We start from the raw sequence: 23092 nt of genomic DNA on the forward strand, positions 1-23092 counted from the left end.
AGTTACAAATTGTTAGAGAGAAAAAAGACACAAAAATGTAACATGTATATTTACAGGTAAACATCTTTATAATAACAATTGTGGCCGCCCCCTTTAGCCAGCATACATATTCTAGATTCCCCAATATGGCCGAGGCACATGTTTATAGGCATTTATTTATAGTTTGGTTTTGGGCCTCAGCTTGCCATCAAACCCCCATAACGAACCCGTAACCCCCCCCCCCCCCCCCGGCTATCTTCCCCCGATTCCCGTCCATTTTCCCCCGATTCTTGGCCAACCGGCTATTCTTCCTTTTGTACGTTGGCCACAAACAGGTCCGGGAACAGTTGCATGAATGGCTCCCACGTTCTATGGAAGCCGTCGTCTGACCCTCGGATGGCGAATTTGATTTTCTCCATTTGGAGAGATTCTGAGAGGTCGGACAGCCAGTCTGCAGCTCTGGGCGGTGCTGCTGACCGCCAGCCAAACAGAATTCTATGGCGGGCGATCAGGGAGGCAAAGGCAAGGGCGTCCGCCCTCCTCCCCAGGAATAGATCTGGCTGGTCTGAAACCCCGAAGTCCGCCACTATCGGGCATGACTCCACCCTCACTCCCACCACTTTGGACATAACCTCGAAGAAGGCTGTCCAGTAATCCACAAGTCTGGGGCAAGACCAGAACATGTGGGCGTGGTTGGCCGGGCCTCTTTGGCACCGTTCACATCTGTCCTCCACCTCCGAGAAGAACCTGCTCATACGGTTTCTCGTTAAGTGGGCTCTAGGTACCACTTTTAGTTGCGTCAGGCTGAGCCTTGCGCACGTGGAGGTGGATTTGACCCTATGCAGTGCTTCGCTCCAGAGTCCCCACCCTATCTCCATCCGCAGGTCGTCCTCCCATTTCCTTTTTGTTGCATCCAGTATGGTGTCGTCCGTTTCTACCAGTCGGGCATACATGTCGCTGCAGTTCACTTTCTCTAGGATACTTGCGTCCAGTAGGTCTTCCAGTAGAGTCTGTCGTGGCGGTTGTGGGTACGTCCTTGTCTCCTTTCTTAAGAAGTTTTTGAGCTGCAGGTACCGTAGCTCGTTCCCCCCAGCTAGCTGAAATTTCTGTCAGTTCGTCCAGTGTTGCGATCCTGTCGTCCGTGTATACGTCCCTGGCTGTCAGTGTCCCCCCATCCTGCCTCCACCTTTTGAAGGTGGCGTCAGTCAGTGCTGGTGTGAACCTATGGTTGTTGCAGATGGGAGCCTTGTCCGACATTTTGGTCAGGCCAAATTGCTGCCGCAGTTGGTTCCAGGATTGGAGGGTGGCTGACACCACTGGGCTGCTGGAGTGTTTTTTGGGTGGGGATGGGAGTGCTGCCGTGGCGAGGGCCCGGAGGGAGGTCCCCATGCAGGAGGCCTCCTCCGCACGCACCCACTCAGCTTCTGGCTCCTGGATCCATCCCCTTACTCGCTCGGCTGTTGCAGCCCAGTGGTAGAAATGTAGATTCGGGAGGGCTGGCCCCCCTGGATTTTGTTTTTTGTAGGACCTTCTTTGGGATCCTAGCATTTTTACCCCCCCCCCCCCCCCATACGAACGCCATGATAAGTTTGTCCAGCGCTTTGAAAAAGACCTTGGGGATGTAGATCGGAATGGATCTAAACAGGAAGAGGAACCTGGGCAGAACGTTCATTTTGATCGTCTGGACTCTCCCCGCGAGGGAGAGCGGGAGTGTGTTCCATCTTTGCAGGTCCTTTTTAACTTCCTCCGTCAGGCTGGTGAGGTTCCATTTGTGGATCCCTTTCCAGTCATGGGCTATTTGGATCCCCAGGTAGCGGAATTTGTGTCGGGCTTGTTTGAACGGCAGCCCCTTTAGTGCTCCCCCCCCCCCTTGCGGGTGTACTGGGAAGATCTCACTTTTGCTCATGTTGAGTTTGTAGCCCGAGAAGGCTCCAAACTCTTTCAGGAGTGCAATGATTCCATCCATGCTGCTTTGTGGGGCCGAGATATAGAGGAGCAGATCGTCCGCATAGAGTGAGACTCTGTGCTCTCTACCTCCCCTTCGGATGCCCCTCCAATTTTTTGCTGCCCTGAGCGCGATTCGATTGCTAGTGCGAACTGCAGCGGGGACAGTGGGCATCCTTGTCTGGTGCCCCTGTGCAGCCGGAAGTATTGGGAGTTGGTATTGTTGGTCCGTACACTCGCCATGGGAGCATTGTAAAGGAGCTTTACCCAAGCGGTGAACCCTGTTCAAAGCCCGAACCGCTCCAGTACCTCTATGAGGTATTTCTATTCGACTCTGTCGAAGGCCTTTTCTGCGTCCAGGGAGACGATCACCTCTTGTGTTCTCTCCCCAGAGGGCGTCATTATCACGTTCAGCAGGCGCCTGATGTTCGCGGTAAGCTGTCTACCTTTGACGAAGCCCGTCTGGTCCTCTGTGACCACCTCAGGTACAGTCTTCTAGCCTTTTGGCTAGGATTTTGGCCAGTATTTTGGCGTCTGCGTTCAGCAGTGATATGGGTCTGTATGACCCACATTCCATTGGGTCTTTGTCCTTCTTAGGTATCAGCGAGATTGAGGCCTGTGCTAGCTTGGATGGCAGTGTGCCCCTAGCTAGCGAGTCTGTGAACATCTCCCGCAGGTGCGGGGCCAGCGCAGTCGCGAATGTTTTGTAGAAGTCCGCCGGGAATCCATCCGGTCCCGGCGCCTTCCCCGTCTGCATGGAGCTAATGCTGTCCATGATCTCTCCCAGTGCTAGTGGTGCTTCCAGATCCCGCTTTATGCACTCTCCCACGACTGGTATGTCCAGTCCATCAAGAAACCTGTTCATCCCAGTTTTCCCCATTGGGGGCTCTGAGGTGTACAGCTCATGGTAGAAGGCCTTGAAGGTTTCGTTAATCCTCTCTGGTTCCGTTTCCAACGTGCCTCTGGTACCTCTGATTTGCACAATTTCTTTGCTGGCTGCCTGCTTTCTCAACTGGTGTGCCAACAGGCGGCTGGCTTTGTCTCCGTGTTCGTACAGGGCCCCGCGTGCCTGGCGGAGTTGGTGTACTGCTTTCCTGGTGGAGAGCAGTTCAAAGTTCCTTTGTAATTCTTTTCTCTCCGCCAGGAGCTCTACGGTCGGGGCCTCGGAGTATTTACGGTCTACCTCCAGTATGGAGTCGACCAGCTTCTGCCTAGCCACCCTTTCCTCCCTATCTCTTTGTGCTTTGAAGGCAATGATTTCCCCTCTTAGTACGGCCTTTAGCGCTTCCCAGAACGTGGAGGGTGAGACCTCCCCGTTCTGGTTGTTCTCCACGTACTCCGCTATGGCCCGCGCTATCCTGTCGCTGAAGGCCTTGTCAGCTAGTAAGGCACCGTCCAACCTCCATGTGGGGCGCTGGGCCCTTCCCGTCTCCAGCCGCACGTCCATCTAGTGTGGGGCGTGATCTGATATCACAATTGCGGAGTATTCCACCTTATCTATCCCTGGAAGCACCGTTTTCCACACCACAAAGAAGTCGATTCTGGTGTACACGTTGTGTACTGGGGAGAAGAAGGAGAAGTATTTCTCCCCCGGGTGGGCGAATCTCCAGGGGTCCTCTGCTCCCATCTGTTCCATATAGTGACTGAGTTCCCTTGCCATGCGTGAGGTTTTCCCCGTTTTGGGGTTTGATCTGTCCGTCTTTGGATCCTGTACACAGTTGAAGTCCCCACCTCCCCCCCCCCCCCCATGATTAGTCAGTGCGTCGCTATGTCCGGGATTTCTGCCATGGCCTTTTGGATGAAGCTCGTGTCGTCCAGGTTGGGCGCGTACACGTTGACTTGAACTACCGGCGCCCTATCTAGGGCCCCGCTGATCATTACATACCTCCCCCCTGGGTCTGTAACCGTCTTTGTCGCCCTAAACCTTGTCCTCTTGCCGATCAGGATCGCCACCCCCCTGGCCCTTGTCCCATAACAGGAATGGTAGGTTTGTCCCACCCAGCCCTTTCTTACCCGCAGTTGGTCCTGCTCCCTCAGGTGCGTCTCTTGGAGGAAGACTATGTCAGCCCTCATGTTTCTGAGGTGGGTGAGGTCTCTAGATCTCTTCACTTCTGCCCCCTCGCTCCTGTGGGATTAACCATATTTGTCCGGTGGACGCGCCCCTGTCCTCTGGGGTTTCCCTTTGTTAGGGGGCCGTCCAGGATGGCCACTATCACTGCTCTCCCCATGCGGTCGGAACTCTGCGCTCCGGGGTTTTCCCTTGTCCCGGGGGCACCCGCCATGGCCGTCCACTGTGTGTCCGCCAGGCGGGTAGTCCCCTGCACTCCCCTTCGCCCACAGACCGTACTGGGTGGGTGCTTGCAGCGGTTCCCTGTTTCGAGCCCTTGGTTGTGGCACTTTGTGGCCCTGTTCCTTTTCTGGCCTCTTTTGTCCCTTTGTCCCTGCATTTCCCCTCCCTGGTCTCTCGCACCCTGAGTGACCCCCCCCCCCCCCACTCTCTCCCTTTCCCCCCCTCCCCTGTATACCTCTCCTTTGCCCCTCTATCCCCTATTCCTGTCCCCGTTTGCTCTCCCGGCTTTGATGCGTGATCCCCCCTCCCCTGCCTGGCGCCTTCCATCCTGTTTGGGGTGCGCCGCAGCCCTGCTTTGTTGCATGCCCCCGTCGCTAGCTTTCCTGCTAGTACAGTGGCTCCCCTCTCAGAGGTTGCTGTCCCGCTTTTCCTCTGCCTGGCCTCTACAGTTATCTGCCCGCTCCTGCTCCACATTACCCTGCGCCCCTCTCGCCTGCTCTCCCTTCTCCAACACTCCCGTTCCCTCGTGCTGGGGCCTGGCCTCCTACCTGGAGCGGTCCCTTGGGCAGTGGGTTGTTTTTGTTCTGGGTGTTCCTGCCGGGGGGGAGGGGGCTGGCTTTGCCTCGCCCCTCCCCACCCCCCCGTCGGCGTGCCGTTTCTCCTTGCCATGGGCCCCTCGTCCCTACCCCCCCCTGGCGTTTTTCCAGCCCGTGCTCCTCGACGAACCTATTCGCCTCAGCAGGGGCTGTAAAGAAATATTCCTTGTTTTGGTATGTGACCCAGAGTTTTGCTGGGTACAGCATACCAAAACGCACTTTGCTCTTGTAGAGAGCTGCTTTCGCTCTGTTGAACTCAGCCCGTCTCTTAGTTATGTCCGCTCCAAGATCCTCGTAGACTCGGATGGCGTGCCCTCTCCATTTGCAGGATCTATTTTCCTTGGCCCAGCGCAGGATTGTCTCCCTATCCCGGTACCGGTGCAGTTTGGCTATGACTGCTCTCGGTTGTTCCCCTGCCTTCGGCTTCGGGCGCAGCACCCGATGAGCTCTGTCCATTTCCGGTGGGGTAGGGAAATTCTCCCTCCCCACTAAGGTGCCCAGCATCGCAGCCACGAATGCTGTGGGGTTTCTGCCCTAGATCCCCTCTGGCAGGCCCACTATCCTAACATTTTGCTTTCTCGAGCTGGTTTCCTGGTCGTCTACCCTGCCCTTCAGGGTCCCCTGTGTTGCACCCAGTCTCGCCACTTCCCTCTCCAGGGACGTGACCCGGTCGCTCATGTCAGTCGCTGCTTTCTCCAGCTCTTTAATGGTTGCCTCATGGGCTTCCAGGTTCTCCCCTTGGGCATCCACTTTCTCCTCCAATCTGGTCAGAGCCTGCTGCACCCCTGACATGACCCTGGCCACTGCTGCTTGTACTGTGGCCTCTGCGTCGCTTTCAACTCTGCCTTGATTGCCTGCAGCTGCTCGGCAAAAGCTGCCTTCCAATTCACGCCCCCCTCTAACCCCAGGGGAGAGGGTACCTGTCTGTCCAGCGCTTTTTGATGCGGCGATACATCCGACCCGCCGCTTTGTGTGCTGACTCGTTCGCCTGAGCTGGCTTGACCTTTGACCCGTCTGCTTCTGTTGCCCCCTTTCCCTTGGCTCCCTTCTGGCATTTTTTTCTCCCCCTTCCCTTTCATCTTTTCTTCTCCCCTTGTTTCCCCCCCCCTTTTCCACACCTTATTTTTATTTTATTATTATTATTATTATTTTTTTTTTTTCCCCACACCTCTCCTCCCTTCTTTCCTTTACCCCTTTATTTTGTTTATTTTAAAATTATTTTCTCTCCTCCCCCCCGCTTTTATGCAACTCCTATCAGATGGACATACTTTTGCTGGGAGCGGGTGTAAAAAGAGAGAAAATAGTATATATACCCCTCCCTCTCTCTTTAACAGTTTTCTTTTGGGATTTTTAAAAATAAAAGAAATAAAAGTCCTTTTGTTGTTTTCTCTCCCCCTTCCTCTCTCCTCACTCACCCAGGAGAGAGAGGCTTTTGCCCAGTCCCTTTGTTCTTGCCACGTGGTGGTTGCTGCCGTTTGGGGGGGGGGGGTTTGGCCGGTCCCCGTTGCCGCACTTTGCACCCCGCGTCCTCCTGGTCACTGCCACCGGCTGGGCCCCCCTTCGGTCCCTGCCGCACCGCTCCTGGCCTGCGTTTGGGGGCGGGGGGTGGGGGGGGGTTGACCTGTCGCTGCCGCTGCCGCTGCCGCACCGATCCTGCCGCCGCCCAGCCCCTCTGCTACCGCCGCTGCCGCCAAGCCCCTCCGTCGCCGCCGCCGCTGCCACTAAGCCCCTCCGTCGCCGTCGCCAAGCCCCTCCGTCGCCGGTGCCGCCAAGCCCCTCCGTCGCCGACGCCGCTGCCGCCAAGCCCATTTGTCGCCGCCGCTGTCGCCGCCGAGGATCCGCCGCCGACAGGCCTGCGGGGGGGGGGGGGGGGGTCCCTTCCCTTTCCCTGTTCTCAGCCGCATGCGGAAGCCCCTCTCCCTGCGACCGCTCCGTTCGCCGACAGGAAGTCTTTTATCCCAGCAAGCATGGGTCACATCGGCAGGTGCTGCCCTTGCCATCAGTATGTGCCGGCGCACCAGACCTGAGTGCCCAAAGTTGCGACAGGAGATGTTGTCCTTGGGTGGGCAGTCTGATCCACCACCGCGCTGTGACAGTTGGTGGGTGATAGCGTGTATGACAGAGGCGTGAGGAGGTGGGCAGGGCAACCATACTCCATGTGTCATTCAGCAGTACCAAGGGCCAGGTTGGCTGGTCAATCGGGTACGCAGCAAAATGGGTACCTTGCAGGTTGAAGTATTGGTCGGTGTCTGGCCACCGCCACATTCTTGTTGGGCGCAACCACAGCCATGGGGCCGATCACCCTGTTATCCCCCACATTTCCCCTCCCCCGCCCCCGCGCCCTGCCAGCCCCCCCCCCCCCCCCGCCAATGTCTATCCCGGCAGCTCACAGTCACTTCTCTCCGTCTCGTACCTCCTTTATCACTCTTATCAGCCACGACACACGTTTCATGATGTTTTAGAGCCCACGTGAACTGCGCCCTCGGGCATTTGGCCCATCAGATGGCCTGGATCATGGAGGCTTATGAGAATAATGGGTTCGGCCTGATACTGATTTGCAACCGGTCTTCACTGCACGTGCAATCCGTAATCATTCACGGCACAGATCATCGTGAATGATTAGGATGTGGTAGGCATCGCAGAGACATGGCTGCAGGGGGTTCAGGACTGGCAGTTAAACATATACAACCTATCGAAAAGACAGGGAGGTGGGCCGAGGGGGTGGGGTTGCCTTGTTAGTTAAGAACAAAATTAAATCTATGGCACGAAACGGCATAGGGTCGGATGATGTGGAGTCTGTGTGGGTAGAATTGAGGAACGACAAAGGCAAAAAACCATAATGGGAGTTATGTACAGACCTCCTAACAGTGGTCAGGACCAGGGGCGCAACATGTACCGGGAAATAGAAAAGGCACGTCAGAAAGGCAAGGTCACGGTGATCATGGGGGACTTCAATATGCAGGTGGATTGGGTAAATAACGTAGCCAGTGGATCCAAAGAAAAGGAATTAATGGAATGCTTAAAAGATGGCTTTTTGGAACAGCTTGTCATGGAGCCCACAAGGGAGCAGGCTATTCTGGACCTAGTGCTATGTAATGAACCAGACTTTATAAAAGATCTTAAAGTAAGGGAACACTTAGGAAGCAGTGATCATAATATGGTTGAGTTCAGTCTGCTGTTTGAAAGAGAGAAGGCAAAATCGGATGTAATGGTGTTACAGTTAAATAAAGGTAATTACGAGGGCATGAGAGAGGAACTGGCGAACATCGACTGGAAGCAGACCCTAGTGGGGAAGACAGTAGAGCAAAAATGGCAGGAGTTTGTATGCATAATTGAGGACACTGTACAGAGGTTCATCCCCAAGAAAAGAAAGATTACCCGGGGAGGGATTAGATAGCCATGGCTGACAAAGGAGGTCAGGAAATGTATCAAAGAAAAAGAGAGATCCTATAAAGTGGCCAAAAGCACTGGGAAATCAGAAGATTGGGAAGGCTACAAAAACAAACAGAGGTTAACAAAGAGACGAATAAGGAAGGAGAGGATCAAATATGAAGGCAGGCTAGCCAGTAATATAAGCAATGATAGTAAAAGTTTTTTTCAATACATAAGAAACAAACGACAGACCAAAGTAGACATTGGGCCAATTCAAACTGATTCTGGAAGGCTAGTGATGGGAGACGAGGAAATGGCTGGATAACTTAATAAGTACTTTGCGTCTGTCTTCACAATGGAAGACATGAGTAATATCCCAAAAATTATAAAGGGTCAGGGGGCTGAGTTGAGTGTGGTTGCCATTACAAAAGAGATGGTGCTAAAAAAGCTAAAAGGTCTTAAACTTGACAAATCTCCTGGCCCCGATGGGCTACATCCGAGAGTTCTGAGGGAGGTGGCTGAAGAAATAGTGGAAGCGTTGGTTGAGATCTTTCAAAAATCACTGGAGTCGGGGAAAGTCCTGGATGATTGGAAGATCGCTGTTGTAACCCACTTATTCAAGAAAGGATCAAGACAAAAGATGGAAAATTACAGGCCAATTAGCCTAACCTCGGTTGTTGGTAAAATTCTAGAATCGATCGTTAAGGATACGATTTCTAAATTCTTGGAAGAGCAGGGTTCGGATTAGAACAAGTCAACATGGATTTAGTAAGGGGAGGTCGTGCCTGACGAACCTGTTAGAATTCTTTGAGGAGGTGACAAGTAGGTTAGACCATGGAAACCCAGTGGATGTGGTCTATCTGGATTTCCAAAAGGCCTTCGATAAGGTGCCACACAGGAGGCTGCTGAGTAAGGTGACGGCTCATTGTGTTCGAGGTGAGCTACTGGCATGGGTTGAGGATTGGCTGTCTGACAGAAAGCAGAGAGTTGGGATAAAAGGTTCTTTTTCGGAATGGCAGCCGGTGACCAGCGGTGTCCCCCAGGGTTCAGTGTTGGGGCCGTAGCTGTTCACCATATATATTAATGATCTGGATGAAGGGACTGGGGGCATTCTAGCGAAGTTTGCCGATGATACGAAGTTAGGTGGTCAGGCAGGTAGTGCTGAGGAAGTGGGGAGGCAGCAGAAGGATCTAGACAGTTTGGGAGAGTGGTGCAGGAAATGGCTGATGCAATTCAACGTGAGGAAATGTGAGGTCTTGCACTTTGGAAAAAAGAATCCAAGCATAGACTACTTTCTAAACGGTGAGAAAATTCATAATGCCAAAGTACAAAGGGATCTGGGAGTGCTAGTCGAGGATTCCCTAAAGGTAAACATGCAGGTTGAATCCGTGATTAAGAAAGCGAATGCAATGTTGTCATTTATCTCAAGAGGGTTGGAATATAAAAGCAGCGATGTGCTACTGAGCCTTTATAAGGCTCTGGTTAGGCCCAATTTCGAGTACTGTGTCCAGTTTTGGGCCCCACATCTCAGGAAGGACATACTGGCACTGGAGCGTGTCCAGCGAAGATTCACACGGATGATCCCTGGAATGGCGGGTCTAACATATGAGGAACGGCTGAGGATCCTGGGATTGTATTCATTGGAGTTTAGAAGGTTAAGGGGAGATCTAATAGAAACTTACAAGATAATACATGGCTTAGAAAGTGTGGACGCAAATAAACTGTTTCCGTTCGACGAGGAGACGAGGACCCGTGGGCACAGCCTTAGAATTAGAGGGGGTAAATTCAGAACAGAAATGCGGAGACATTTCTTCAGCCAGAGAGTGGTGGGCCTGTGGAGTTCATTGCCGCCGAGTGCAGTGGAGGCATGGACGCTAAATGGCTTCAAGGCAGAGATAGATAAATTCTTAATGTCGCGAGGAATTAAGGGCTACGGGGAGAATGCTGGTAGGTGGAGTTGAAATGCCCATCAGCCATGATTGAATGGCGGAGTGGACTCGATGGGCCGATTGGCCTTACTTCCACTCCTATGTCTTATGGTCTTATGGTCTTATGGAATACATTGACTCAAACCTCGCGGCGATGGAGAGTTGTGATTTCGAATGAAATCGGCAGCCAACGTGATTCTTCGCCCAATCGTGTTTCCCGATTTAGGTGTTGACCGACGGAGAAAACAATATTTCCGGGCCCTCTTTGTCCCTGCTGGATATGAAGAGCATGGATATGAAGATTGGAAGTCCATGGGGAAAATAATGTTCAGGAGCAGTTTTGCTCATCATTAGCATTCTCTGCTTCAACATCACCACTGACCGGTAAATCCATTTTTCGGTTCTTTATCGATAAGACAAAGAATACCTGCATGGGGTTTCTGTCACAGCCATTGATGTAGTGGGCAATTTCTGTGCTGAACATGTTACTGGATTCGAAATAAATTTTTAAAAAATCGCAGTTTTATTTTTGCGTTTCAGAATTGGAACATTTGAGACAAGCTTTGACATTCACAGGTGCGTCAAAGTAATTATGTAAAAACATGCCAATATGTTTTCTGCATGATAATTAATATTTAACGAATCACAAGAGGAAGGCGATGCAACTGACGGTTTCATATATTTTTCGATGGTAGAATAGTCAAAAATGATCATCGAATAAGGTGTCCATTTAAATTACGTTGCCAAATTTTCCTATTGTCAGTTGTGATTTTATGTTGAAACACTCTAGTCTGAGTCAACCTCCTGTTATTTCTCATTGCAAGTTATAAGAACATAAGAACTAGGAGGTGTAGTAGGTCAACTGGCTCCTCGAGCCTGCTTCACCATTCAATGAGATCATGGCTGATCTTTTGTGGACTCAGCTCCAATTTCCGGCCCGAAAACCATAACCCTTAATCCCTTTATTCTTCAAAACACTATCTATCTTTACCATAAAAACGTTTAATGAAGGAGCCTCAACTGCATCACTGGGCAAGGAATTCCATAAATTCAAAACCCTTTGGTAGAAGAAGTTCCTTCTAAGCTCAGTCCTAATTCTACTTCCCCTTATTTTGAGGCTATGCCCCTAGTACTGCTTTCACCCGCCAGTGGAAACAACCTGCCCGCATCTATCCTATTTATTGCCTTCATAACATAGAACATAGAACAGTACAGCACAGAACAGGCCCTTCGGCCCTCAATGTTGTGCCGAGCCATGATCACCCTACTCAAACCCACATATCCACCCTATACCCCTAACCCAACAACCCCCCCCCCCTTAACCTTACATTTATTAGGACACTACGGGCAATTTAGCATGGCCAATCCACCTAACCCGCACATCTTTGGACTGTGGGAGGAAACCGGAGCACCCGGAGGAAACCCACGCACACAGGGGGAGGACGTGCAGACTCCACACAGACAGTGACCCAGCCGGGAATCGAACCTGGGACCCTGGAGCTTTGAAGCATTTATGCTAACCACCATGCTACCCTGCTGCCCCACTTTATCTGTTTCCATAAGAACCCCCCTCATCTTTCTAAATTTCAACTAGCACAGTCCCATTCTACTCAACCTCTCCTCGTAATCCAACCCCTTCAACTCTGTGATTAACGTAGTGAATCACCTCTGCACACCCTCCAGTTCCATTACGTCCTTTCTCAAGTAGGGAACCAAAACTGAACACAATACTCCAGCTCTGGCCTCACGAACACTTTATACCATTGCAGCATAACCCCCCTGGTCTTAAACTCTATCCCTCTAGCAATGAAGGGAAACATTCTATTTACCTTCTTAATCAGTGTTGAACCTGTAAACCTACTTTCCGTGACTCATGCACTAGCACACCCAGGTCACCCTGCACAGCAGCATGCTTTAATATGTTATCATTTAAATGATAATCCCGTTTGCTGTTATTCCTACGAAAATGGATAACCTCACATTTGTCAACATTGTATTCCATCTGCCAGACCCTAGCCCATTCACTTAACCTATCCAAATCCCTCTGCAGACTTCCAGTATCCTCTGCACTTTTCGCTTTATCGCTCATCTTAGTGTCATTTGCAAACTTGGACACATTGCACTTGGTCCCCAACCCCAAATCATCTATGTAAATTGTGAACAATTGTGGGCCCAACACGGACCCCTGAGAGATGCCACGAGCTACTGATTGCCAACCAGAGAATGAATTGAACGCCTGATACTTTACTGAGTGAATGCGTAATTCGAATAGTCAGGTCTCATAGTAGACAACAGTGCAAAACAAAGACTTCCTTTCGAGAAGGAGTGGACACACCAGCGTCAAAACGGCAAAGATGAAATTAGATCATCACACTGCTCTTGTGTGTATTAATCGCACAATCTGTCTCACTGAAAGTGAAGTATTAGCTTCGTCTAATTATTATATTGAATGATTCTCCTTGAACTTAGTTCAGAAAATCTCGTTTTTGTTTGAAGACGATTGTGACCATTCTTCAAAATTAGAGCCTTTTTCAGGTCCATTTTCAATTTTCAAACGCTGCAACCACTAACGTACGACCCTTGGTCGCAATGTTTTCGATTGATCTCCGTCCCACTTGAGCTATCTATATCTCGCCTTTTTAAAGAATGTTCCTAGAAAATATCTGTCTCATTACCGCTTTGTTGAACGTAATTATATCTCACGTAGTTCCTTGTCATATTTTGACAATCCAGTCTGCACCGACCCTCTGAACGGGCACATTTTGAGCGCTAAAGGGCAATTGTAGCATCCTCAATCTACCCCATCAGTTAACTTTAGATTGTGGGAGGAAACCGAACATACTGAATTAATCCCACATAGACAGCGGGAGAGAGAATGCGCTAACTCCACAAAGACAGTCAGCAAGTCTTGAATTAAACGAGGGTTCCTAGAGCTGGGGGAAAGTTGTGCACCAGTGCTCCACCGTGATGGTGATATTTTATGCTTGTGTAATTACATCGAAGATCTATTTGTGGAGTGAATAAATACCGTTTATTTTATCAGAGCAAAAGCTTTACCAGTGTCAGCAAGGTAAATTAAATGCAGTGAACTTTGATTTTCTTGAATTCGCAAAACTGAATAATTGATATTGCATTTCCAGCTTCGTGGGTTTGAACCACATTTTATGTACATATCCGTAGAAAATATGCAGACATGTAAAGATTACGGTGAGTAACATCAATGTATTCATCAGTGGAAAACTTACATCGTAGTGGGAGTCAGATGTAATGTGTTGTTGTCAATTAAGTCGGGATGAAGAAAGACAAGACCATGTCCTTTTTATGGAGCGCTATTGGAGCAATTGAACGGTCAGATTGCTTGCATGGCACCAGATATGGGGAAATAAGAAGGTGTAGGGTACAGCCGCACCGGAAGTGAACATCGTCCTTGCCGAAGAGGGTAATTGTGACGTGCAAAGGAGTTACATGAGACGAGGGGTGAAATGTCTATTTATAAGTTCAGGAAGCTACATCTTAAAAGAGGATTTGGTGGAAGATGAAGAAATAACATAGGGAAGACCATTAATTGCAGGAGAAACAAACTACAGTGAGAGTGGAAAGAGATTGAATTAAATCGTTATAATGTATTATGTATAATGTATAATGTATTAAGTGGTGCTGGTGCTCTGGGACTAATATTAAGGATGTCATACAAAGCTGCAGCTCGCTTCAGCGACAGGATAATTGATGAACTGAGACTGATGAAAAACGAAGAACCACAATGAAATTATCATGTCGACACAGGACCGACGAAGAATGGGGGGGGGGGTGGATTCCTGGTTTCGGAGCCTAAGTAATGACGCACGCGGACGATGTTTGGCGTTTTATGACAGGACAATTGGCGCAACACCTGCGCTGATTCACCTACTTTAAATGGTCTACAAATGTAGCCACATGGAACAAAATAAATTCCATGACAAATGGTGCCGGGTTCGTCGGGCCCGTGATTGGCACTCCTGAGGCTCACACGCCGCACGAATACAGTGCTTCCCCCCATATACACCGTCCCAGCCAACAAGATGGCTGGACTAAAGGCAGCATCATGGTACAGGTACGCTGAGCTGCACACCCTCCGCGATGACATGATGGAGAGAAGGATGAACCTATACCCTGTCCGTGTGGGAGTCCACCACGCACTGCCGCTCGTCGTCCCGCGGGCAACGTCTCCTATACTGGCATGCAGTGTCGCAATCAAATATCCGCACTCATCAGGCCGGCCAAGGTGAGTCGGCAGCACGTACCGATGGCAACCACCTTGCACACCGGTATCACGGACCCTTCCCCCTTCCTCCCCCCCCCCCCCCCGCCCACCCCCACGGTGTCGGCAGAACCCCCACACTGCCACACATGCCAGCCGTCATGGACGGGTACCCTGGCCACTGTGTCCACCATCTGCCCAATTCCTGGAAAGCAAAAGTCGGACCGTCTTCGGTTTTGTTGTCTGTTTTTCCGTCCATCCTCCCATCGCCACCACAGAACAAGACAGTGGACGACCGGGGGTGGACCAGCAGAACTGTGGGCCATCACCGTGCCCATGCACAGAACCCTGAACGTGTCCAATGGCCCAGAACAAATGGATGTCGCCGGCGTCACCAAGAAACAACAATTTAATAAAAACTGAAGAGAGAATAAATAAAGAAATAGAAAATATTTGTGGTAGGAGTTCACAGCTGGGAACCTGGCTCTCTTTCTCTCCCCCCCCCCCAAGTCACGTCACATGCGAGCAAGTGAGATACGGCTGAATTGCAGTTGCCCATGAGACAAGTGTCGATATTCCCACACACCCTCGCCCCAGACCTCCATGCCCCTCAATCCTTGACCAGCACCCCCTCACACCATCACCCTTCCAACTTCTAACGTCACAACTTATAACCCCCATCCTTTCAGCACATCACCCGCCCTCCTACGCAATCACCATCCTCACTCCTCACTCCCCAATGCCCCCCGCCCCCCGCCCCCCGGCCGTTGTCTCATCACACATGTGGTCTTGTCTATTCCAGGACCTGCCGGGGAAGCGGCCCGGCCAACTGGAACGCTCTGTCTCCAGTCAGTTACAGAGCCGGTGCCGCCCGGACAGCAGAAAGCAGACGAGGAGATCAACCCTAACTTCGCCCGCTGCCGGAGACACAGGACCACCATGGAGCTCCGGTCGAAGGTTGCTGTGATTTCCACCACAACTGCCTTGAACATCCTCCACCATCCCAGAGACTATCAGGTCGGTTGGGCACTACAGTTACGAGGCTCCCGAACACTATATGGTGCGCAACACACATTTATGAGGAGCACACGAGGGAGCTGACGGTCGGAGCGCAGGCCCGGCCACACGAGCCAGCTGTTGTCCTGACCAGTCTTGTGCTTCAAGGAACTTCCAGGCCCAGCCACATTGCAGATGCAGTGAGAGAGCCAGGGGCGGCAACGGTGGATGGCACTGAGTATATAGCGTCTGCAGTGCCGGTGGAGGACTCCGTCCACATGGAGGCACAGGATGGCAGTTCGGCCATACTTGCCACCGAGGCCGACAGCGTACTGTTTGCTTCCGTGATAAAGGCACTGGTGCGACGATTTCGGCTATGGATCAGTGTGTCCAAGGCCTGGGAATTTTGTGTAGGCGCTGGCCGAGGCCCCGGATAGGGCTGCCACCTCACAAGCAGCCATGTGCCAGAGCCATTTGGACATTGCAGTGGCGCTCCTCAGCATGGCCCAGTCACAGCATTCTATAGCTGAGAACGTCGGCGACATTGCCCAGTCTCTGGCACTGTTGTAGCGTGATACTGTGTAGTGCAAGAAGGATATGGAGCCTCAGGGGATGGCTCCGCTCCTACTCCTGTCCCATGGAGTAGCCGGGTCCATCGGGCACCCCAAGGGAGGAGGAGGTGATGTGCTGCACGCCATTGACTCTCGCAGGGGAGATCCCTGAACTCTGCCACCTCTCGGACTGACCCATCCTGTCTCTGGTGCATCTGGTGGGCAGCAAGAAGAATATGGCATCCCCTTGCCAGCCGGGACACCTTATCGGTGGTAGGGTCCATTCTGACCGTGTTACCCCAGGAAACACGCACCAACGGGGACCATTGTCCCAGCGTAAGAGTCACAGCAGCCGGCCCTCAACCTTGCTCTGCCGGCTGGTGATCCTCCCTGGCTTAGTGTTAAGACCTCCAAGGCCATGATGTCAGAACCAGTTAGGTTAGCACTGGAGCAGTGCATAGTTTAGTCTTAGGGGCTAGGGAAAAATGATGTATATCTTGCTTCACAATAAACAACTGTTAACATCGTTAAATCCTGCCTCGGGGGTCCATCTGATACGTGTTGGCGTGGGTTGGCCCAGGCTGATCGAATGTCTGTGGGGGAAAGGGACTAGTGCACGCAATCTGTGATGACTGTACTCCCAACCCTCCCTCCACACCCCTATCTTCGCCCGCTTCGACCACAGCAACCTATCCCAGGGATTGCTCGGGGCCCTGTGGTGGCCTGGGCAGCTCGCATGCGGGGACCACCAAGGTGGAAGAACCTACCGTGGGCATGAGTTACACGTTTCCTCACGACGTGGAGCACCAAAGTTCATCGCAGAGAGGGTTGTCATCATCTTCCTCCATCACACGGACCACACCTCCTGTAATTACCAACCCAGGTACCCCTCCTCGTAGCTCTGAATGTGTGTTCAGCGAAAGGATGTGTAAGTGGGGCTTTGGTGGTGCGGAAATTGAGCGGGTGCGATTTTAGGAAGTGGTATCCCTGCCCCTGGCCAGCATCCCTCCTCCAACCCCTCCCTCCTCGTTAATTAAACTGTAGGTGAAAAGAGGTTCCCGTGCGCTTTGGCCCTGGCACACGCTTCATGCGGCCTTCCATCCATGCTTGGGCCCCATGGCCTCCTCATCGCCACCTCCACCGTAGTACCTCGTTGGATGAGGCCTGCTCTTCCTCCTTATCCTCATCCAGTGCATCACACCTCTGATGTGCGATATTTTGAAGGATGCAGCAGGCCACCACTATGCCATCGACCCTCTGAGCCTCATACTTCAGGGCTCCTCCAAAGCAGATCAACTGCCTGAAGCCCATCCTCAGTAGTCGGAAGCATTCCTCGATCACATTGCTGATCGCTGTATGCGCCTCGTTGTAGTCCATGTCCACGTTGCTCTGTAGCCTCCGGATAGGTGTCATCAGTAAACCCTGTCAGCCAGGAACCAGCCCCTGAGTAAGTTAGATGCCGGTCGAACATGTTAGGAATCAACCTGTATGCAAGGATGAAACACGCTTGCACACTGTCCTGGTATCGGGCACAGTGGTGTATGATGCGCTGCTGATGGTCACAGACCAGCTGAACGTTCATTGACTGGTAAGTTCGGTAGGTGCAGAGCGGACTGCTGCCAACAGGGGACCTTTGGCGACATGCATCCTGTCTAGCGCCTTTTCGACTCGGGCATCCCGGCGATGGCACCAGACTCCACAGTCCGTGCATCCTGGTGAGCTAGGTCCACGTTGAAATGGATTTTCTGCTCCATCTGAGCAGATAGGTCCTCCATGACCGCGTGAATATACCTGTGCACTGAGATCTGTGTGATCCCGGACAGATTATTACTTGGCGACTGGACGTAACCCTTCATGTACACTTCCAGGTTTACCGTCACCGCGGAATGGGTGGCCTTTCCCATTCCCCTGCGGTGCCAGGTGTCCTATCATAGATAGATGTGCCGCATTTTCTCTCTCAACCGCAGACTTCCGACGGCATGTGCCGTCCGGCTTGTTCACGAACGACAGGCGGTGCCAGTAGCCATAAGGCGTCATGCGGCAAATCCTTGGCACCTCAAACTCCTCCTCCGAGACGAGTAGTGCCGCCGGCTCTCCAACCAGTGGTCCCACCACCAGCATTTCTGCAACGTGTTACTCTGCAGCATTTTCGTCTGCTGCCGGCTCTGCTGCTGCCAACCCTGCAGCTTCCCTCTCTTTTCCGAGCGACTCCCGCTCACGCAGACGCAGGGCATCCCGCAGCGGTGCGTCCAATACCAGGGTGGGCAACATTGCTTGTTGACCTCCAAACGACATTGTCTGCAGGGGTGAAAGGCCAACATGTTGGTATGTGGCCAATAAGGTTCCATGGGCTACACGGTGGCCCGGTTGTCACTGTTGGCTGCCCTCCCGCATTTGCTACCCCCAACCCCTCACCACAGCCCTGTCTGTGTCCGGCACCATGGGAGGCCCAGGTCTGAGCCGACAGTACATCCCAGATACCACGGGTACCGTTTGCCGGTGACGTGGGATGAGCGGCTGGTTAGGTGGAATATTTGGGGCGAGGGGAAGGCGCTGTGGCGGGGGCAATTGGGTGCGGTTTGAGCGCATCCATACTTCCTGTGGCACAGTGTAGAACTAGGGGCCCAGGTGTCAGTGGGTGCGCAACATGATGGCAGTCAGAAGAGGGCGGCACATGGTGCAGTTGTTATCATGGGAGTACGGCGCTAATGACCCTGGTTCAAATCCCGGTCCTCGTTCACTGTCCGTCTGGAGTTTGCACATTCTCCCCGTGACCGCGTGGAGTTCACCCCCAGAACCCCAAGATGTGCCAGATAGCGGATGAGCCACGCTAAATTGCCCCTTAATTGGTAATAATTAGGTATTATAAATTTATATTTTTAAAAACGTTGACCGCCGTAATGTCGGTCAGTGCCTGATTATAGTCCTATGGGGGGCACCTCGGCTGCTCAGGCTATTCCCCCCTCGCCAGGCCCTGGCAGGGACTCCGCCATCAAAGTCAGCACGACCAGCATCTGGGCCGGAAGCCCACTGTCACTTCACTTCATGTGGGACCACCTCTCTCTCTCACTGAGTTGCCGCCACGCCAAGTTCGTGACGTTTGAAACCACAAATGAAACACACCATCGGAACTCGGCCCATCAGATGCCGTGAATCTCAGAGGCCCCGGAGAATATGGTGTCAGACCTGCAAATGACATGAGTGCTGTTCCTTAATGGCGCACGGTGAGCAACACATTTATGCCATTTTTGGGGTTGCATAGCATCACAATCTGGCGTCCAACCGGCGCCTTTCGTGATTGGTGGCTATTCTCCACCGCATCGCGGCGCTTCACATTTTGTATTTTGGCAAATGGAGAATCCCGCCCAGGGAGAATTAACTGTAGTTTCGCAAATAAACTTTGGGCAGGATTCTCTATTACTTTTGCTAAGTCCTGATGTCAACACTGAATTTGTTGACTGTCGCGCCCGAAAAACTTGCGCCACACCAGTACCGACGCCACTACTACTAAGGGGTTGGGACCGGCGCCACGAGGAACACAATTGATTCAAATGTTAAATGGTGCCAGATTTGCGGGTATAGCGATGGTACCCAAAGGCTGAGAAGCTGCAGCCACCAATGCACAATTCTCCCTCCGTACACATCATCGCAGCAAACAAGATGGAGGCAAGGAGAGCAGCCCCGAGATTTACCAATGCTGAGCTAGAGCCACGCGTCGACGCCATGGAGGAGAGAACGGTAACGCAGCACCCGAGCTCGGGAAATATATTATACTCGTCGCCATTCGACAGGCCTGTACACAAGTGGCAGAGGCCGTGGACATCAAAGGAGGCAACTTCCTGTAGGGCCAGCAGTGGCGGAAAAAAATGCTGGACCCACCCAACGTGAGCAGGATGATAAGGCAGCAGTGTGCTCCTGGCACGAACCCCTCCCGATAAAGCTATAACCCTTCCATCATCCAGCCGCTGCCGATCCCCCAATAGGTCTGACAGGTCGGTACGTCGACTGTTTGAGATTGCCAGCTGTGCTGGCCTCTGAAACCGCCTCATACCCACACGCGGGGCAGTGTGTGTCTGATTGTCTTACACTGTTGTTTTATGTGCCCCCCCCCCCCACCACCACCAGGAGGCCACGCAGAACCGCCGTGAGCTAGAGATGACCGATTGGTTCCGCCGGACGTTCTGCCCCTGACCGTGGCAGAGCAGAAGACATTTAACGTGGTTCCAGGTTCAGAGGAAAGGGTATCGCCAGGTGGAGCGCAGCCGCGGGCAAGAAGTGAGACCCTGCTGAGATATGGTTCCCTGTAAACGTGTGCGTAGACCGCCGAACAACACCAACACACCTATACCACGCTCATCCCACACCAACCTTATCCCCACACAAATCCTCACCCTACATCACACCCACATAACGACCCCTATCCCCATCACCACTGGCCAGCCGTCCAATAATATGTATTATCGTATGCTTTACTGGACATGCTGGAGATGTGGCCGGTCAATCTGGCGTCAACGGCCCACGACAGTGCCAGAGCTGGAGCCCCCCATGAGTCGAGTGGACACCTCAGGGCTCGGGTCGGTGAGTGACACAGATTTGCCAGCACAGCTCTCTCCCACACCCTGCACCACCCAGAGACATTCAGCTCCGCTGGGCACTTTAGTGACGAGGCTCCTGGGACGCTCTCTGGCGCCCAACACAGAACTACTGTAATACAGCAGGTGGTGTTAAGAACACCCGAGTGGGCAGATAGGCTGAGGAGAGGGCATCTCTTGGATTTAGTTGTCATCCAGTCGGGTCTCCGGCTTGTGCAACACAGTCCTATGGTTTGTGGAGATACAGTCGCCCAGCCCGTGGTGACACAAAGGCTTGTAGTTGAGCATCAAGTACCTACTGGACAGCTGGAGAAATCTAAGTTCTTGCAAGTGCATGGCGCGTGCATCACCCAGACGAACAGTGCACGGTGGCGCCTGCGGTGATTGCATGGGGGGCGATGTTTTCGGCTATGGATCAGAATGCTCAAGCTCTGGGTCATTCTGTACAGGTGCCGGCCTAGGTTCAATACAGTGCTCCCGCCTCATAGGCGATGATGTCCCAGAGCTACTTGGAAATTTCTGTGCCGCACTTGAGCGTCGCCCAGTCTCAGCATGCCTTGGCTCTGAACGTCGGCAGCATTGCTAAGGTGCTGGCCAACGTGGCGCAGTCCCAGAGGGATATGGCACAGTCACTGGCTGATGTAACAGAAACCCAGACGCTGGTGACACAGTGGCAGCTATGTGAGCAATCGCGGACAGTGATTGTCCACTCCCTTTGCTCCATGGTCCTGAGCATCAAGATTCTGGTCGACACGAGAGCGGTTCTCCAGGACTACTCCAAATGTCGGGCGATACGCTGGGGATAGCTCCGCTGTCAACCTGTACAATGCCGTAGCCCAAGGGCCATCCGGCACCCCAAGGGAGCAGGAGGTGAGGGGGCCCGTGCTGGTGACTGCCACAGGGGATGCGCCGGAAACCTGCAGCACCAAGATCATCCCTCCTCCTGTCCCTGACACATTCGTTTGGCAGCAGGCAGGAAAATACGAACACAATCGAGAACCATCCAGGCCCTGTTCACCCAGAATAATGCCGCAAAACGGTGGTCCATGTCGCAGGCCTGGATTCACAGCATGCCATCTCTACTCCTGCTGTAACCTGGGCGTGGTGTTAGTGCCGCTAAGTCCAGAAAAGTAGGCAGCAGCTAAGTTAGCATAGTTGCAAGGCACAATTTAGTTATAGGGGCTGGGGCACACACCTACATGCTTTTGTGTACAATAAACACCAGTTAATGAGGTTACAACCTGCCTCGATTCTCTGCCAGATGGGTGTGAATGGTGGGCTGATCCGTGCTGGATGTGGGGTGAGGGGAAATGTTCGGATGTTCGAGGGCGTCATTTGTGTACCTCTAGGTAACTCGGGCTGCCGAGCCTTCTCCCCCATCCGGGACCGTCCCAACCATTCCACATTAGGGTTCCTACGCTAAGAGGAGAGTTGGCTGGCACTGCCCTCGCCAGAGGCTACTTACATGTCGCTCTGGTTGCGCCACGGGTGAGTGGCATCCGCACCACTCCCACGTCCCTGGAAGGGCCCCACCCTACACAAGACGGAATGGTCAGTGTACCGGTCGAATCCCGCAGTTGCTCCTCTCCAGGTCGTACCTCCTCTCTCTCTCCATCAGTCGCCACCACGCCGATTTCATGAGTTTTAAAAGCACTCGTGAACCGTGCTACAGGGAACGGAGATGGAGATGGAATTGGAGACGTATAATCGCGGAGGATCCGGAGAACACTGGATAGGGTCTGCTAATGACATTCAAACTGTTTTTACTGTATGTGCATTCTGGTAAACATTGATGCCTCTGTCGAGGTATTTTCGCAATTTAGCGTCAAATCGGCGCTTGCCGCGATTTTGTCGTCGGAACCGATACTCTGCCCAATTGCCTTTCCAGATTTCAGCGTCGGTCAACGGACAATCCCGTTCTTTGAGCGAGACACTGAGGTGAAGCCTGCCCCGTGATTCTCGGCGGCGCGATTTCCGCCGACGGCGGAATTGTTACTTCCCGCCGCATTTCAAAAGGGACAATTATTTAAACTCTCCAACGCCACCAAGAAACCCGATGGCGCGGTTTTTCTGCCAGTGGAAAAAGTGAATTACCGCCATAGATTTGGTGAGAGGGGCAGCAGAATGAATATTGCATTTCCAAACTATGCTGGACCAAACCTTGAAATAACATTTGACGATTGTGTCCGCATACCACGGCCATTAACATCCCAAAGAACATGGGCAGCAGAAATTTGGGAACACCAGTTTTGTTGCATCGCGCCCCCTTCCCAGGAAAACATCAATCTTGAGTGGGGAATATTCGTCGATCCTTCTCTTTCGCTTGCTCAAAATCTGAACTCTTTCCTTCTTCGAACCGTTGGTGCGACAAGACGTGCAACAGTACATGAGCTGTCAATACATGCAGCAGAAACAGCGACACCCATGCCAAATGAATGGTAGCATTAGCTTAGAATTCTTCGGGGATCTATGGGGAAAATTGGATCAGGAATTGACTGGTATACAACTGCTGCAGAGGACTTGGTATCGGGACAACATTTATCAATTGTGCAAAAAAAAATCGGAATGCTACTGGGCTGCTGGTCTTTTTGTTGTTGCTTGCATTCA

The 23092-nt window shown here is 52.3% G+C and overlaps 1 protein-coding gene across 1 annotated transcript in view; it reads left to right on the forward strand.

Annotated features, from left to right (window-relative positions):
* Positions 1-23092, forward strand: part of LOC119974298 (trichohyalin-like) — a 188988-nt gene that overhangs the window by 42887 nt on the left and 123009 nt on the right. Inside the window, exons 6-8 of the mRNA XM_038813070.1 lie at positions 10650-10685; positions 13153-13179; positions 13290-13316. Of these exons, the coding sequence (XP_038668998.1) occupies positions 10650-10685; positions 13153-13179; positions 13290-13316 (90 nt within the window). The remainder of the gene's footprint in view (positions 1-10649; positions 10686-13152; positions 13180-13289; positions 13317-23092) is intronic.

The sequence above is a fragment of the Scyliorhinus canicula genome, chromosome 12 (assembly GCF_902713615.1).
Source record: "Scyliorhinus canicula chromosome 12, sScyCan1.1, whole genome shotgun sequence".
Lineage (NCBI taxonomy): Eukaryota > Metazoa > Chordata > Chondrichthyes > Carcharhiniformes > Scyliorhinidae > Scyliorhinus > Scyliorhinus canicula.